At 41.2% G+C, this 18,763-nt stretch overlaps 1 protein-coding gene across 4 annotated transcripts in view; it reads right to left on the bottom strand.

Moving 5' to 3' along the window:
• XPO6 (exportin 6) overlaps nt 1–18,763 on the bottom strand; it is a 453,699-nt gene that overhangs the window by 29,582 nt on the left and 405,354 nt on the right. For 3 of the 4 annotated variants that reach the window (XM_050968134.1, XM_050968135.1, XM_050968133.1), the window contains 5 exons: nt 16,564–17,020; nt 12,613–12,739; nt 11,584–11,693; nt 5,752–5,860; nt 4,307–4,399 (listed from right to left, as the gene is read on the bottom strand). In XM_050968134.1, the coding sequence (XP_050824091.1) occupies nt 4,307–4,399; nt 5,752–5,860; nt 11,584–11,693; nt 12,613–12,739; nt 16,564–17,020 (896 nt within the window). The remainder of the gene's footprint in view (nt 1–4,306; nt 4,400–5,751; nt 5,861–11,583; nt 11,694–12,612; nt 12,740–16,563; nt 17,021–18,763) is intronic. The other variant, XM_050968136.1, reaches the window with a different exon arrangement.

The raw sequence follows: 18,763 nt of genomic DNA, 5'->3' as shown, positions 1-18,763 counted from the left end.
TTTTCAGTCCTTCCCTGATGTAGCATATGGCGAAAATGTTGCAGCCACTCTGCTGGCAAGCTGCTAACAGTAACAGGAGTGGATGGATACCCACAACGGAAGGAACCAAGGGAATGAACAACCTGTGTAAGAGGCTGTCTCCGAGGCCAGGTATTCAGAGCATTAAACTCCCCCATAACACAAAAGTCATTGGCAAGCTGCATTACCAATTACTAGGAACACTAACTTGCCAACAGGATGTGCCTATGTGAAGGAAGATGCTACACACAAAACACTGAGTGTAGGAAATATCTTGGCTGGTTCCCCAACTGACCATGTTACTCTAGCTGTGCATACTGTAAGGCTGTTCACATTGTCAGTGGCTAAGTCAACCCTAATGTATTCCATTGGAATTCAAGATCTAGCTTTAATAACAGATAAATCAAGAAAAATAGGTCCTTTCCATCCCTAACCTGGAATAATTCTCCTCTGATTCCTACAAGCATGGACAGAAGTTTACCAACAAGAACTTTCTCCTGCTTTGAATACAGCCAAAAGCACGCATGGCTAACGCTGCAAGTTTGTTGTGATTTCTGGGACCTCTGTGACTCTGCAACTGCCGGTGCAAATGACCCCAGGGCTACCCAAGCCAGCCACACTGGCCACTGCTGGAGCAGTCTCTGGTTACTGCGCCAGCCCCCCTCCCTCTAGCGATGATCCCAGGCCACCTCCTGCCCCAGAGCATCAGCGGTTCCCTGGTCTGCCCCCCCCCCAAAGCGCGCCACTTCTCCCCCCGCCCCCGCCCCGTCTAGAACACCCCCAGTGCCCCACCTCCAGGGCACCTAAGATTTAGTCGGGGATATATAGTACAAGTCATGGACAGGTCTCGGGCCATTAATTTTTGTTTATTGCCCTTGACCTGTTCATGACTGTTACTAAAAAGTATCCATGACTAAATCTTAGCCTTACACATGGCTTATGCTAAAGTTTTAGCAGTTTAACTCTTGGGACTTAATTGGCACTTCTCTTCTTTTCCCTACACAAATCTAGATATCTACTCTGTTGAAGTGTGGTCATTCACTCCCCAGTGCCAGGCACCACATGCACAATGTCCAGCAGATTAGAGACAGATTTATAGTGACTCAGTTTATTCTGGAGTCTATTTCACTTACTGGATTTGTGGTCTAAAGGCTGGTCACATGTTACAAGCGCATTTCACAAACTACTGTAACACGTGTATGAGACTCATTAAGTGTTTCTTGGGTTATCTAATGTCCTAGAATGAACTGAGCAGGGCTCCAGGGAAAGATACTTAATACTGAAACAGGAGTTCATATGAAGGAACACAGCCACAGGATTAGAACTTTTTAAGAAAGTCCAAGTAATATTAACAACCAGGGAAATGTTTTTCAAAACCATGTGTTCTTCACCAAATGCTGTTTGCTTTCTGCCTTTTACTCTGCACGTACAGTGAAAGGAGACCAGGCCCTTTCACTTTTGTTTGTAGTAAGGTTCACTTGCTGACTCATGCATTAGCAACGGGCTGCAAACACTGCAGGGGAACGTTTCTATTCATACAAACAATTTTCCACTGAAATTAAACAGAAATCTTCCCATGACTTTTTAGTGCTAGTTTTAGAAAAGATTTTTCACAAACATGCTTTTGGGACTTGACAATACCAATATGTGGAACGGTAAGAAAACGCAAGTGAGCTTCATTCTCTTCTCTCAAACAAGTTTGCTGCTTTTCAGGGAATGTGTTCAATGCCTTCAGGTACGTAGACAGCCCCATGACGTACCACAGCAGAGTAATTACACATGATCAGTGATCCTAGTGAATTCAGACGCTTTTCTTCCTATCCAGAAGGAGCACTGAACAATACTAATTATTACACTTCTGATCTCAATAGTTTAATGCCCCCAAATTAGCAGCTTGAGAACCACTCTAACTGCTTTTCTCCCACAGAGCTACAAGAAAAGGCTACTTCACAGCACTGCCATCTTAAATGCCAAGATAGTGACATTGTCACAGATGGAGAAGACAAATTTTCAGTAGGGCTGTCAAGCAATTAAAATAATTAATTGTGATTAATCACGTTGTTAAACAATAATGGAATATTATTTATTTAAGTGTTTTTAGATGTTTTCTGCATTTTCAAATATATTTATTTCAATTACAGAGAATACTAAGTGTACAGTGCTCACTTTATATTTATTTTTATTACAAATATTTGCACTAAAAAACAAAAGAAATAGTATTTTTCAATTCACCTCATACAAGTACTGTAGTGCAATCTCCATCATGAAAGTTAAACTTACAAATGTAAAATTATGTACAAAAAACAACTACACTGAAAAATAAAACAATGTTAAACTTTAGTGCCTACAATTCCACTCAGTCCTACTTCTGCCAATCACTCAGACAAACAAACTCGGTTACAATTTGCAAGAGATAACACTGCCCGCTTCTTATTTACAATGTCACCTGAAAGTGAGAATAGGTATTTGCATGGCACTGTTATAGCTGGCAGCGCGAGATATTTACATGCCAGATGCGCTAAAGATTCATATGTCCCTTCATCTTCAACCACTATTCCAGAGGACATGCTTCCATACTGATGATGGGTTCTGCTCGATAACGATCCAAAGCAGAGTGGACCGATCATGTTCATTTTCATCATCGTGAGTCAGATACCACCAGCAGAAGGTTGATTTTCCTTTTTGGTGGTTCGAGTTCTGTAGCTGCCGCATCTGAGTGTTGCTCTTTTAAGACTTCTGAAAGCATGATCCACACTTCATCCCTCTCAGATTTTGGAAGGCACTTCAGAGTCTTAAACCTTGGGTTGAGTGCTGTAGCTATTTTTAGAAATCTCACATTGGTATCTTCTTTGCATTTTGTCAAATCTGCTGTGAAAGTGTTCTTAAAACAAACGTGCTGGGTCATCATCCGAGACTGCTATAACATGAAATATATGGCAGAATGCGGGTAAAGCAGAGCCAAAGATATACAGTTCTCACCCAAGGAGTTGTCACAAAATTAACATTTTTTAACAAGCATCATCAGCATGGAAGCATATCCTCTGGAATAGTGGCCAAAGCATGAAGGTGCGTATGAATGTTTAGCATATCTGGCACATAAATACCTTGCAACACCAGCTACAAAAGTGCCATGTGAATGCCTGTTCTCGCTTTAAAGTAACATTGTACACAAGAAGCAGACAGCACTATCACCTGTAAATGTAAACAAACTTGATTGTCTTAACAATTGGCTGAACAAGTAGGAGGACTGAGTGGACTTGTAAGCTCTAAAGTTTTTTTTGAGAGCAGTTACGTAACAAAAAAAAAATCTACATTTGTAAGTTGCACTTTCATGATAAAGAGACTGCACTACAGTACTCATATGAGGTGAGCTGAAAAATACTACTTTTATCATTGTTACAGTCCAAATATTTGTAAAAAATATATAAAGTGAACACTGTACACTTTGTATTCCGTGTTGTTTTAGAAATAAATATATTAGAAAATGTAGAAAAACATCCAAAAATATTTCAATTGGTACAATATTGTTTAACAGCAATTAATTGCAATTAATTTTTTGAAGTTAATCGTGTGAGAACTGCAAGCCCTAATTTTCAGTATTTCTTGCTTCTCCCTCCCTATGGTTTGCAGAGCCCTATCTCCTTATGATCTTCATCTATGTACTGCCATGTATTTTAAGTTAACATTCCACCCTCCTGGGAACATCATCTCACTATTTGCCTTATGTGCAGTACCTCCACCTTATGGAAAGGCCAAGATGAATATGCTGAAGTTTAGAGCAGAGTGTGCAGCTCTGACCCTTCAGCGTATTCATGTGTTCTTCTGGGCTTTGAGAAGATTTCTACCATATCTTGGGTGGAGTGCCAGAGCACACTTGTGCCTCACTCACTGAATGTACAGGGGCATTTGAAATTTGGATCAGCCTAGAGGTGAAAACTGGTAACAGCAGAGTGTGTAGCTCTGTCCCAGTTTTCACCTCTAGACTGATCTAAATTTCAAATGCCCCGGGGACATTCAGTGAGTGAGGCACAAAAGTGTGCTCTGGCACGACCCCTCAAGATTTGGTAGAAAACTTCTCAAAGCCCAGAAGAAAATCTGAAGCCTTTTAAATTTATGGCCTTGATTTTACCAAAATTTGAATCCAAAAGCACATCCCTGTGCCTTTTCTCTGTAAGCATTGCACAGCAACCTTCTACCAGTGTTTGTACAACAAAATCTCGGGAGCAGAGCTCATGTCATATGTTGCAAAGCTGCTTTATCTCAGCTTCTCAGCAGAACGACTACTTACTAGTGTAGAGAAGGCATGAGTCGGCAGGAGCTCCATGACTTTTGCCACTACTTCTAGGCTCTGGCGTAAGTACCGCTGCCATTCAGTCTGCTGCTGTGAGGAAAAAGACCAGGGTAATCACCTCTCATTTCCCTCCAAGCGGAAAGTGGAAAGAGCTGGCCTATATTTAATAAGCTGGTAGGCCGTAAGTACTGGAGAAATGACTAACCTGTACCTACCAGGGTTTGGCTTCTGTCTGAACATCTGAGAATTGAAACAATATATAGTTTATAGGAGTTTCTTACTTAGTCAGCAATCTGAGCTGGAGTTAAGATTTGCAAGCTTTCATTGACAAAGGAGGTTAACAATGCTAAGTAATTGTGCATCCATGTCATATCACTTTCTGGCCTTCTAGTAACTGTGGTGTCCTTTATTCTGTTTGTATGCTCTTATCCTGGAGCACATCAGTGTTAATCTAGAGCAAATTTTCAAACATTGTGTTCCATTTAAACATGCCCTCCCTTGATAAAAGGACCAATATCAAATAAGGGCTAAGTGTCTGCATGTGTTATATGACAAGTGTCCGAAATCAAAGAACCATTTTCTGCCTTGGTCTAAAAAAAGTATGTTTAAAAAAAAAAAAAAGCTACACCCACCCACCCACCGAAACCCAGAGGAACTAAACCCTACTTCTACAAATAATGGTTATTGCAGAAGTATACATAAGATTATTTTGCTATAGAGAAACTGGACTGACTGTACTCTCTCACAGCCTGGTTTCCCTTTGTGACAAGCCCACAGTTTGTTTTACTTTCACAGCCTCTTCACTCAACCCGGCCATACCATTAATCACTCTAAAACATTATCTAGATTCACTACAGCTACCATGTCACTTTGAGAAGAAATACCATATGCAAATGGAAAGAGTAGAGTTCAAAAAGCTCTTAAATTAAAGCTGATTTTTTTCTGCTTCATTTTATTTGCTGCACTACAATGGAAATTCTCTGCCTCCAGTGCATGCTAAAAACAGTCAGGCAGGACAGCAACACAAAGTCCATTAGTGAAAACATTTCATGCTTCTTTCAACCTCAAAACCCACACAGCACTGTATATTTTGCTTCATGCACGTAACAGCTGCCTTAGAACTGAATATACTTCTGCACTTAAAATCTGGGTTCAGAGGCTAAGTGGGGAATCATAGCACTGCTGATCCCTTAATGCTCTTGATCTGGAATGATGAGGATGTTGACAAGTTGTTTAGACACATGCATTATCCTGGCAGCATTGAAACTGTTAAGATACAAGAGATGTCAGCAAGAGGTGAAAATTACTATTGTGAAATATTGGTCTAGCCTGCATGTTGAAAAAGTGACCAGATCCTGGCAGGAAGTTTCAGAGGTACTCAGTACAACCCAGCAGTTTAGCATTGAGGCATGCAGTTTTCCTACCAAGTCCTAGTTTCTTACATCGTCATCTAGAGTCTCGTCATCCAGCTCCTCTAATTGTGCCTGGTTGTACCTGAATTGTATTCGATTCAAAACCTCTGTCAGCAGCAGAACCAAGGCGTCTTCGTACCTGCCATGAGTGAAAGAAGAAAAGCACAAGACTGAGGAAAGGGAGTTCTAGTAGAATACTCTTGCGAACCCTCACCCCTTTCCACTGAGGCTGCCTTACAGACTTGTTTGCTGGGGAGACATCAGACAGCCACAGCAGCGTTAAATTGTAAATAACAGCTTTTCTAAGTTATAGTATGTGCCATACGATGATGCAGAGAAACTGCAGCAAGAACTGATAACCCACTCAACTTTGAGTTAGACAGGAAACTAACAGCAATAGAGGGAGCTGAAGAGAAAAGATCTGGAAGATAGTGAAGCATGACAGGGCAGGCTTTAAATGAATGGCCTCCATTTGAAAGAACTTGCTACTAATTATGTGGCTCCTGCTTGCTAGTAGCCATTTAACTGTGCCTCTTTCGAGGAGCGGACAGTGCTTTTAAATGATAGAAGATTAGGGTTGGAAGAGACCTCAGGGGGTCATCTAGTCCAACCCCTTGCTCAAAGCAGGACCAACTCCAACTAAATCATCCCAGCCAAGCCTCTGTCAAACCAGGCTTTAAAAACCTCTAAATGGAGATTCCACCACCTCCCTAGGTAACCCATTTCAGAGTTTCACCACCCTCCTAGTGAAATAGTGTTTCCTAATATCCAACTTAGACCTGCAAAGATGGATTATAACTAATAGTCAAGTTCTGCTTCTTGCTGCTAAAAAGCCAAGCAGAGATGCCAACCACAGTTATCAAAATCCTATAATATGGATAGGCAACCAACTTCAAAACTGCAACACCACTTGCTCTGACCACCATATTATTCTGATTAACCTTTGTCCAAGGGAGAGATCAACTTGTAAATGGGCAGGGCAGGAAAACCAATTCTCCAGCCTTCGGTATACAGCAAAGGTTCAGATATATAGCAAGATTTTGGGCCAGATAGTAATGGTTTAAACTAGAAGGTCAACCCCAGAGTACTTATATCTTCCAGTGCCTTCATGTGGTTTAGGCTAAGATTTTAAAAAACTTAAGTGCCTATTTTTTGGCATCTAAATAAGTGGTATGATTTTGTTAAGTGCTTAGTGCCTTGTAGCTCCCATTGACATCATACTTGTTTTGCTGTTTTGAAGTTGACCCGTTCTCGTGCAAGAAAGTCATGATAATTCTTTCACCCCTACTATAGCACTACAGCCAGCAACAGATTTTATTTACTCTCAAGATAATGGTAATGTAGCATGCAAAAGTCAAAAATGATTTTTTTCCCCCCACAATCAACCATGAGTAATGCCAAATTGCAAAATCAACACAGAACAGCCCAGGGCTGGAACACAGCCAGCAGCCACCAGTGGTGACACAGGACTGTCAAGTTGCTCTGGAGACCCAAAGTTTCCTACCATCCTTTCAGAAAACAACTGCTCTGGAGAATTTCCAGGTCATGCCTTTCTCCAGGAAAGAGCAGGTTGGAAAGCTAGGAATTTATCTATACTAGTAACAAGAAGAATCAGAGCATGGTGCAATGTAAGGGACAGTCCAATCAGCTGTGCCCATAACTGAGCAGCCAGATGCTTTCAATGAAGGGTTGCTATATTATCGGCGGTGTTACTGAAAAGATGATGTAAACTTGGATTTGGTAATTTGTATGTTACGCTCCTGGATTAAATGTAAAATTCAAAAACCACAGGAAACAGGAAGTTTCACACGCTATTCCTGTGGTGTAATCACACCTACATCATCAAATTAAGACATATAAACACTTCAACAGTCTGCATGTTTGATAGAGCCAGAGAAACTTTAGCTAAAAACAGGCACCTTTGCAGAAAGAGCAATACAAGTTTAGGCAGCTCATAGAATCTCTTTCTTTGAAAATCAGAAATGTTACCTCCAACAAAAGCAGCTAATATTACTTTGATTTTTTCCCATATCACAAAAAATGAATATATAGAACTAGACAAGGCATGTGCCCACAATCACTGTGGGAAAAGAAGGAGAAGAGGAGTGACCAGTGAGAATTTGGCATAATTGTGTGCAGCTTGGTGAACAGTTTATCGAGACTGGCAAGTTCTCACATCTGAACTCATCTGAAAAATCCAATAAAGCAACTCCCAGCACTGAACAGGCAAGGGCTGGCTGGGTTAGCTAGTTTTGCACTTGATCCAGTCAATGTCTTTTTTGGCAACACATCAGTTATTTATATTTAGCATGTTCACTGGGAGAGGAAGGGTCTTCTTGTAGTTAGCACAAACCACGACATGTAATGGAGAGTTTTAAATCTGCCTACTTTGAATACAGGTCTCCCTTGTCCCCATGCTAAGTAGTTTTAAGACATTAGTGGAGATTCTTGTTCAGAGCTGCCAAGATGGTGGCAGAAAAGGGATCTATGGAACAGGGGCTGAACCGTCTGCTTTAAACATAAGCAGACAAGCAGCCAAAGAGGAGAAACTGCTAACTTTAGCTTACCTGATGCATTGTGTTAGAGGTTCAATTCCCTTACATCGATGGTGCTATTAAGGCATTTCTCTTAATAGAGAACCATTCACCAGGTGACTGTTTTTAAAATCCATAAACCATAAAACTTGCTGATTCATTAACGGTAATTATCATTCACTAGCTATATTCTTGGTCTACTATGTGTCTTAAAGCTAGGCATATGACTGAGCTCCTTTTTGACTTTTTGTCAGAAAATGTTATAATCACAGATTGTAATCAACAAATTTTTGTTTTTTTCCTGGTTTCTATGGTCATGCATATGTATTAAGTCATTCAACAAACATACCATGTATTTTTAACCTTATTTTAACCTGACCTGAAAACAGTCTTCAAAATCATGTTTAATAGCCACTTTATTATAGGCTCGCTTAAATATATTAAGTCAAGGATCACACTAAAAGAAATCATCTAGACACAAAACATCTGTCAACTGTTTGATAGTGAATGATGTTCACTGTTTCATATTTCAACAGCAGCACAATACAGTGGTGGTAACATTCTCACCAGGAAGCATTTCAGACAATGGAAGTTCAGTGTTTTCTGTACTTCCACCCAACTTTTGCTTAAATGAAAATACAACTGAGAAACAGTACCCCTCAGGGTCTGATGTTCAGAGTCCCATTGCCTGAATAGTCTGACCACAAAGGCATTGAGTCAGGATCACTTTTGAAGAGCGTGGCACTTAAAGCTGTAAGTGACTGGGCAACAAAACGGCAGATGATATTCAATGTTGATAAATGCAAAGTAATGCACATTGGAAAACATAATCGCAACTATACGTATAAAATGATGGGGTCTAAATTCGCCACCCATGAAATAGATCTTGGAGTCACTGTGGATAATTCTCTGAAAACTTCCACTCAATGTGCAGCAGCAGTCAAAAAAGTGAACAGAATATTGGGAAGCATTAGGAAAGGGATAGATAATAAGACAGAAAATATTACATTGCCTCTATATAAATCTATGGTACGCACACATCTTGAATAGTGTGTGCAAATCTGGTCACCCCATCTCAAAAAATATATATTGAAGTTGGAAAAGGTACAGAAAAGGGCAACAAAAATTATTAAGGGTATGGAAAAGCTGCCATATGAGGTGAGATTAATAAAACTGAGACTTTTCATCTTGGAAAAAAAGACGAATAAGAGGGGATATGATAGAGGTCTATAAAAGCATGACTAGTGGGGACAAAGTAAATAAAAAAGTGCTATTTACTCCTTCTCATAACACAAGAACCAGGGGTCACCAAATGAAATTAACAGGCAGCAGGTATAAAACAAAAGGAAATAATTTCTTCACTCAATGCACCGTCAACCTGTGGAACTCTTTGCCAGAGGATGTTGTGAAGGCAAAGACTATAACAGGGTTCAAAAAAGAACTAGATAAGTTCACGAAGGATAGGTTCATCAATTGCTATTATCCAGGACGGGCAGGGATGCAAAACCATGCTCTGAAGCCTTTGTTTACCAGAAGCTGGGAATGGGTGACAAAGGACGGATCACTTGACGATCGCCTGTTCTGATCCTTCCCTCCAAAGTACCTGGCATTGGCCACTATCAGAAGACAGAATACTGGGCTAGATGGACCATTGGTCTGACCCATTATGGCTGTTCTTATGTTCAGTCATATGCTTCATCAAGTGTGAGTTGTTTTTAATCTATCTTTTAATGATCCCCATTGCTGTAATATCCAAGCACCCCAATCTTTAGAATATTTACCCTCAACACCCCATGAGGCAGGAAATGCTATTATCCCCATTTTACTGTTGGTGAAACTAAGGCACAGAGGGCAAAGTGACTTGCCCAGGGTCACATAGGGAGTCTGTGGTACATCAGGGACTTGGCCCCAAAGCTCTCAAGTCCTAGTCAGTACCTAACCAGCGGACCATCTTTCTTCCCTATAGTCATATTACATAAAGCAAAAATACAGTTTATACACAAAATGCAGCTTGATTAAACAACTTTAGGAAAAACGTTAATTTGTGCACAAAAATAATAAAGTGCGATACTGCATAAAGACATCGGAGTGCAATATTTCAAAGCTTCAGAATTCATATTGCATTCTTAGCCGTCAAACTGGTGAATATTAAAGTCCCAACAAAAGCCAGGAATGATGTCTAACAGGCTATTGTTAGATACCCAACCAACACAGCAAGATGTCATCCACGTATCAACAAATACAATTCAGACAACCCAGTATTCTATAATCAAGGTTGCCAGGCTAGGGTATGGTTTTATTCTCCAAAGTATCAGTTCTTGCTTCTTTACTTTAGGGTAGAGATGAGCAAATTATGGCCCACAGGCTACATCCGGCCCACGGGACTGTCCTGCCTAGCCCCTGAGCTCCTGGCCCAGGAGGCTAGCCCCAGCCCCTCCCCCGCTGTTCCCCCTCCCCTGCAGCCAGCGCAATGCTCTGGGTGGCAGGGCTGTGAGCTCCCAGGGCAGCGCAGCTGAGGAGCCAGGCCTGACCTGGTCTCTGTGTTGTGTGGTGGCGGCGCAGCCTGACTCTAGCTGGGCGGTGTGGCTGTAGTGCTGCCGGCCACCGGTGCTCCAGGCAGCGCGGTAAGGGGGCAGGGAGGGTTGGATAGAGGGCAGGGGAATTCAGGGTGGTGGGCAGGGGTCTGAATAGGGGTCAGGATAGTCGGGGAGGTCAGGGAATTGAATGGAGGTAGGGGTTCTGGGGGCAGGGGGCAGTCAGGAAGGAGGGGGCATTGGATGGGGTGGCAAGGGGCAGTCGGGGAAGTCAGCGTACAGGGAGAAGGGTGGTTGGATGGCATAAGGGTCTGGGGGGGAGGGGGAGACATGTCAGGAATGAGTGGAGGGGTTGGATGGGGTGGTGGAGGTCCAGGGACAGTCAGGGGAGAGGGAGTGGGGGTGTGTGGCTAGGGCAGGGGTCCCGGGGGGGCCATCAGGGAACGGGGGGGTTGGATGGGGCAGGAGGCAGATAAGAGGTGGGGGCCGGGCCATGACCCCATCCCCTAACCGGCCCTCCATACAATTTACAAAACCCGATGCGGCCCTCAGGCCAAAAAGTTTGCCCGCCTCTGCTTTAGTGTCAGATCTTGAACTGCACAAGCATCACCCCCAAACTACATTTTGTTACAATAGCCTCTGCAGGTAAAATAATTAGGAAATGCAAGACAGACTCACTCTTAGTGTGATGACTCAGGAATAACCAGCAGGCAAGCGTGAGCTCCACACAGACAAAGCTATTTTTATGCAGTATCTCAAGCTCTTTTTTGTTAACAGTTGCTGGCATTGCTTACCTGTTGAGTACTGCTTCTTTGTCTGCTAGACGACTTTTAATTTTACTAGTAAGATAGTCCAAGAAGAGTGTCCAAATGTCTAAGCAAGAAAAGTAACCTTCATGGGTAGGCTGAAATACACAAAGCCCGATGTTAAACACCATGAACTGCAATAAAATACAGGTTATGTGTAGCCAGAATTTGAGTTAGTGTGTAACTTTCAAGAATGGGAGGACACTTCCATTAAGTGACGCAGATCTGCTTTAGTGAGGAATTTTCTGTGACACTTGGAAAAATCCTACTTGCCTGAACGGTCAAAAGGGGAGTGAGGTCCGAGATTAGGACTGGGAGCCAAGACTTCCTAGGCTCTAGTCCTGCTTCTGACTGACTCCTCCTGTGACCTTGAACTAGGCAAGTATCTTTCCTTTTTCACAGTTCCCTCCCCTGTCACAACATATGAATAATTACAAGTGCAAATAAGGTTGCAAGTTTAATTGAATGGTGTGAAAGCAGTTAATCTTGTAGCAGGTTTAAGGTGACACTCTAGGTCATGGTATGTGAGGGGGAAAAAAAATAAAAAGATAAAAATCATCCCCTACCAAGCCTGGGAGAAGCTGTAAAAGCAACAGTTTCAGAAGTGACAAATAAGCCATCCCCCAGCATAGATGTATGGGGCTATACAGAGACTTTTCAAAAAAGTTTCTCCAAACCCAAGTAAAACAGCAACAAAGACAAAAGCCAGCCAAGTCATTCATGCAAGATAACTAGATCTGATCGTTTTTCAACTATTTGGGGCCAGGAGCAAGACTTCCTGCATGTTATGCTATTAGAAAGTGCATGAAGGCTTCCAAGAAGTCCCAAGTTGTTAAGCCAGTAGAAATCTGTATGATAACATGTTCAGTTACTAAAAAGGCATGAAACTGAAGTTTTAGTGGGCTGCCTTTGAGCCTTCAGACTTATTGGGAAATAAGCTATCCTTTACTCATCTCATACATGGCTAGGACATACAAAGAAGGATGGAATACGATAAAAGCAGTGTAAGTGCCGTACCTGATGAAAGGTGTATTTGAACAAGAGAGCCAAAAATTCAACCACTGGGAACTGAGAGTATGATTCAATCCTCCTTAGGTGGACGCTCACAAAGAGACGCAGGAAATCTGTAAACTTCTCAATGTAGCTAGAGGAAAAAAGAGAGAAAACAACTGATAAAACATGAAGAAAGCCATGGGGGAAAAACAATTTAATTGAAATAGCGAAAAAGTCACTCAAAACCGTTTCATTAAATAAAAACTACATTTAATAGCTGGTAGTACAATTAAAATATAAAGCCCTGCAACAATTACCTACAGGATGGGCAACCCTTCATTCCATTAACACCTGAAACACAGCAGAAAAGACAGTCTAGTCAAAAGCAACTTTAGTGTTCAGATAAAACAATATGAATTAAATAAGGCCTTCAGATAAGCAACCCCCTTAGTGCTACAAATATTTAGCAGCAAGACCCATCATAGCTGAATGGATATGGATGGCGTCAGTCAACAGAATGTAGCACTTGGGGAGATACTATTGAATGAGATATAACACAGATATTGGGAACTGATTTTCTGGTATTAAAAACACACCAACGGCAACACCCATGTCACGGAGATAAACAGGAAGTACTCTGGGGACTGCGGAAATATAACCCAGTAATTCCTGCATCCAGTCCAAGAGCTTGTGATTGAACTAGACCATCTCTTTTACGAAGAGAGGCAGTCTTGATTTAAATACTCCTTGTCAATTTTCCCCCCACATCTAGGATTAGTCAGTTCCATGATTAAGACTGTGTCTTTCTGATGCTACAGTATATGAAGAGAAAGGCCCAAAAAGGAAACCACCACCAAAATTTAGACACACTTTCATGGCAGAGTAAGTAGTTAAATCTTCAAGAAAGCATTGCTAAAACAAACGATAAAGGCCACTGCAGTGTAGGCTGTTAATGTGGAGTGAACATCCACTATGCAATATGGAGCTTTACCAGAGTTTAGGATATGATTTTAATTACGTATTGACTGCAAAAAAACAATGACCTGTATGCCATCACTGCACAGGATGCTTTATGAACATTCTAATACCAAGAAACCCATTGATGTAGTTAAATAACTGCACGGCTGAAAAGCCGATATCTCCCACCAGTGTGACGGTTTAGAGTTCTTAAATATCAAAAAGTATTTCAAGAATGTTTTAAAAAAAAAGAAACATCACACAGCTGAAGACACCAAAATAATTTTAGTGGCAAAATTCTAAGACACTCAGGAATGACAGTCCCTTATTACATCTGCACTGATGGGAAACTCTGTATTTGTCCGACACACCTCACTGTGAGAAAAATTTTTCCTTTTAGTTGAACAAAGCTAGCTCCAAACCAGAGTCACCACTGAACAGGAACAGCAAGTTGCATCATTCCCAGACTGGTCAGTATGAAACTGTGGACCCACACAATTGCTGGAATGCATGAGGTAGTAAGATTATATTTATAGTTCATTTGGCACCAGTCCTCTTGGCAAGAGCAACTCCCATTAAGTATGTACTGGTCATTGGCCAAATACTTCAAAATTAAAAAGTGACCTAGTGGGAAACAGTTATCCTGAGCTCAGTGCTTTCTTTAAACCAAGATCTAATCAAAGATATGCTGAAAGTTTTATATGGATGTAGACCTCTAGAAGCCACTAAGCCAGTCGTTAGCTTTGGAATTACCATTTATACTTTGTTACTACACTTCGGATTTCATTAAAGGTACTGGAAACTTGAAATTAAATGTCACACAAATGGGAAATTGCAAAATATGGTTAAAGTTAACATTTTCTGCACTAGTTTGCAAGTTCAAGATCAACAAAGCTCAAAACTGCACTAATTCCATGGTAAATAAAGTAACTGATAACCAACCATGACCCCATGTCACTCCTGTCCTAGATAAGAGTGAACTTTTAAGGCAATCAGGGTTTTAAAGGTACAAGATAAGGTATTGCTATGTCATTTTACACTATTTTGCAACAATGTCAGCTTTGTTCAGCAGCATGCCAAGTTAAAAATGGCAAGTGAGAAGACAGCTTGACTTGAAAACTTGGAACTGACTCAAGTTTTGGAAATCAAAGTGTAGCTAACCTTAAAACAAAGAAAAAAACCATGTGACAGACTGCAGACTCTTTACTCCACAGGAGGGAGAGATTGTAGGACAACCAGTCCAGAGAATGTTTTACTCATGAAAAAAGCTAGAGAAGTCTATAAAGTTAAGTCAAAATATCTAGGTTACATCCCTGATTCAATTCATATTAAGCATTAACAAAAAGGGAGATTCATTTATGGACCTCAAGATCTCTGAACATGAGCTATATCAAAATACCACCAAATGAGTGCAACATGTAAAAAGCAAACTGGGCTCTAGCAGAGCTTCCACAGCCTGTGGAGAAAAATCCCTGTGCACTGAAGTCTGTTACACTGCAGGGGGGTGGGGGGGTGGAGGGTAGGGAAAGAACTCTTTCCCACTGCAGCATTACTAACTTGGCTTCACTTTCCTGGAATCATCTGTTCTCTATCCATATGCCCAAATGTACATGCAATTAGAGATTTCAATTTTGCTACTGCACACCTGATGTTAGGAAGCTAGGTAATGTCGAAGCTAATGGGATAGTCAAGAAAATGGATAATCAGAATTCACTATTAATCTAGATTTAAATTCCAAAAGAGTTTAAAATATATCTAAAGAAGCCAGCTGAAAAAGACTGAAGGCAATTTGAGAGAAAGAGATGCACTGCATCTGTATTACACATTGACCCGTTTTTGCTAAACCAAGACTTCCACCCGAGTTGAAATTACAAAGTGCCTCTGTTGCGCAAACCCATTAACCTTTTGATTGAAACTTGGGTGTCATGTCTGGGAAGACGATCAATGGTTCAGTAGAAGTTTGGTAGTGCAGTGCCGTGCTTATCTACTTCTATCATCATGCATCCACAGCAACGGGCTACAATTGTGAATCTGGGTACATTCACATAATTACAACAACATCAGAAAATATATCCCGCCAACATCAGCATCAGGAGAGAGCTCCCAAAGCTAAAACCGACAGCAGTGCTGTAACAGAAGCTAACAACAGTAGTTGTCTGCTATGCCACACCAATGACTATTTCAACACCTGGAAAGTTCAACCATGCAACATGACTTTCCCTCCTGTCAAAACAAGTAGAAGAATCTTCATGAAAGAAGTCAAAGATTCGTAATTGAATTAGGCAACAAGTTTCTTCGCATCCCTCTGGAAGTGAAAATGGAATTAGAAGCCTCCCAGACGCTTCCACTTATCCTGCCTTTACACAGATAGAAGTTATAATTAACAAATGCATGAAGGAGCCTTCAATTTTGGGGCTGCTTTCATGAGGCTGGTTAATTGGCGTATAAACACCCCAAGGAACCTCAAGTTTCCAAAATCCTGTAATGCTGATTTAAAAAAAAACAACAAAAAAAACAGATACGCTTCTCAAGTCCCAATATAAGGTATGAAACTGACCAGTTTTCATTCTCTTCCAAGTCATGGAGTGACCTGGAGCATGCTGCCCACTCCTTTAAAACACGACTTTAAAACACACAGATGGCAGATATGAACCGGAAAGGGAATACTGCAATTCCTTTGCCTCACTGTGCCTCTTCTGTTGCTCTGCTGCAACTGAATGAAGGGCAGGTTCAGCTCTCGTGGCACCTCACACCTGCAGTCAAACAGTAATGAATGGGGGAGTGGGGAGGAAGAGGATAGGAAAGAATACAAACCTACACTACCAGTCACTTTGCAAAGTCAACCCCCCTGCCACCAACTTACCTGAACACACCTACCTTCCTGCTCTCCTTCAGCAGCACAGAGCTCTGTAAAAAAAGGTGATTAAACACACCATGCATGACAGCAAGTCAGTATAGACAGTCTTTTAGTAAGCGAAAGATCCTACCACAGTTACTTAGCTGGTTGATTTGTTTTACCTTTCATCTAGTTCCTCTAGCCGGCTCTTCACCGTGTGGGCATTGTTCTCCTTGGTAATCTTCTGCAGGAGATAGAATGTCTGCTGGAACATCCGCAGCAAATACTCCTCAAACTCCATAGGCACGCAGTTCTTTGACATAAGTTCATTTATGCAAGACATAGCCAGGATCCCAAGTCTACCACGCTCCTGACCCAAGACAGAATTCTGGCTGCTGCCATTGACAGAGGACATCTTCCTGGCTCGGGTGTCGCAGCCAAAGCGGGCAAAGTGGAATATGGTGGTGAGGAGTGAAGGAGTGATGCTGGTAGACAGAGGGATCCAGCTGAAGAGGTGGGCCAGGCACTCCAATGCCAGGGAACAAATATATTCACTCTCTGAATCAAGGATAGGGATCGGTTGATTCAATAATTTGGCTGCACTGGGACTCTGCAACAGGCTACTTAACAGGTCACCACCTAGGATATAAAGCATATGCATTCTTAAATCACAGTATACATACCAAACAGAGGGGAACTGGATGTGTAGAGTTAAATCTTGACCATAAAATCAAAAGCAATTTTTTGCGTTTAACTGCTGCTCTTTATGCATCTAACAAGTTAAATGTCTAAAGATAAGCATTCAATGCAACATGCCATTAATAGCTATATGATTCTACAAAGCATACCAGGCAACCCCATCTCACCTCAGCTACCTCCTTTGCGTTCTAAAGTTTCAGACTGACCAAACCTTTCAGTTTGGCTAAGACACTCCGCAGCAGGCGGCGCTGCAGTTGAGAGGAGGTATATAAAACAATTGAATGAAAGCTAGAATTCTGCTCTGTACTGCAGCATGTTACATTTCCAGCTTTACTGGTATGGCACACACAAGCACTGCTTTAATTAAGGCTCTGGTAGCATTTTCATTATAAACCTATTTTAGGGTTTAGGAGCCTGCTATAAAATTTACTTGCATAATTAAATCATTGGCAAAGTTATGTTTTCCATGCATATAAAATAAAGTTTGTGGATTCTGTCTGTAATACAATGCTTACTTACAAAAAATAATATTTATAAGGTATTTGTTTCTAATGTGGACTAGATCATATTTAACAAGTATCTCTAAAGTATGCAGATCACACAGCAATATGTAGCACTTCATAAGCACTTGACCTATTACAGTTCAAATTTGTATTCACATTTTGTCTTTTTTAGCATCTTATTCAAAATGAAGTAATCTGAGACATTGGTAGCATGAGACTATACCAGTTTCCATCTTGCCTCAGTAGATTACTTTTAAAGTGCTTAAGTAAGTTTTTATGGGATTTACAACCTGTTATTGGTCTTCTACCCTATCATAAGTGACACCATTTTTAGCAAGGTGGCTGCTGTCACCACTAGCTTCAGAACGGCCCTTTACACTTGCTTACACACATTTTCTAGTTTATTCTGACAAGTGCTTCTCAGCACTGTGAATGACGCATGCTGTTGGGCTGAGTAACTGGATGCTTCTGTCCTTTAGATCTTAACTTCCAGATTGCCACAGCCTTGCACCATTTACATCTCTGTTAACACTGCAAATGAAGCGTGAACTGATTCGGCTCTCCTACCTTCTTCTCCCCTACAGCAAATACACCAAAGAATCTAAATGAAACAAGGGTTTTACCTTCTTGTGCATCACCACCAGCAAAGCATTGTGCAAATTGGATTAGGTCCTCTGTGACATATGCAGACCCACTTCATGCAATTATGCTCTCAGTTGCCACTATGCAGCTTCAAAGCTTTTAAAGGAGTCTGTCGGCTACAACTGAGAACTACTAAACAAGTTATGAATCTATGGAATAATTATGTCAATGACAAGGAGAAAGAGGTTCCGAGTCCCTCTCTCCTAGCTATGTTAAATTCTGCATGGTTAGTAGAACTGAGGCAGCCTATTTTAATTGTTTTTTATTCACTTTGTTCATTACATATGGCTGAATATACCCAAGAAACAGATTTGACTATAGTAGTACCATTTTCACTTAGTCGCTTTCAAGTAAAGCAACACCATTAAGAGAGGCCAGATGAGAACATAAAATCATTCAGCAACATGCTGCTGATTCAAAGACCCCTGTATTTCCCACCAGAGGACCTAAGGTTAAAGAAGTTTCTAGGCTTGAGTGTTAAGCCTTGTCCACACTGCCACTTACAGCACTGAAGCCTTCTTCATTCGGGAGATGAAAC

The sequence above is a fragment of the Gopherus flavomarginatus genome, chromosome 9 (assembly GCF_025201925.1).
Source record: "Gopherus flavomarginatus isolate rGopFla2 chromosome 9, rGopFla2.mat.asm, whole genome shotgun sequence".
NCBI lineage: Eukaryota > Metazoa > Chordata > Testudines > Testudinidae > Gopherus > Gopherus flavomarginatus.
The sequence above is the reverse complement of the archived record's forward strand: the minus strand, read 5'-3'. Positions and strand labels throughout refer to the sequence as shown.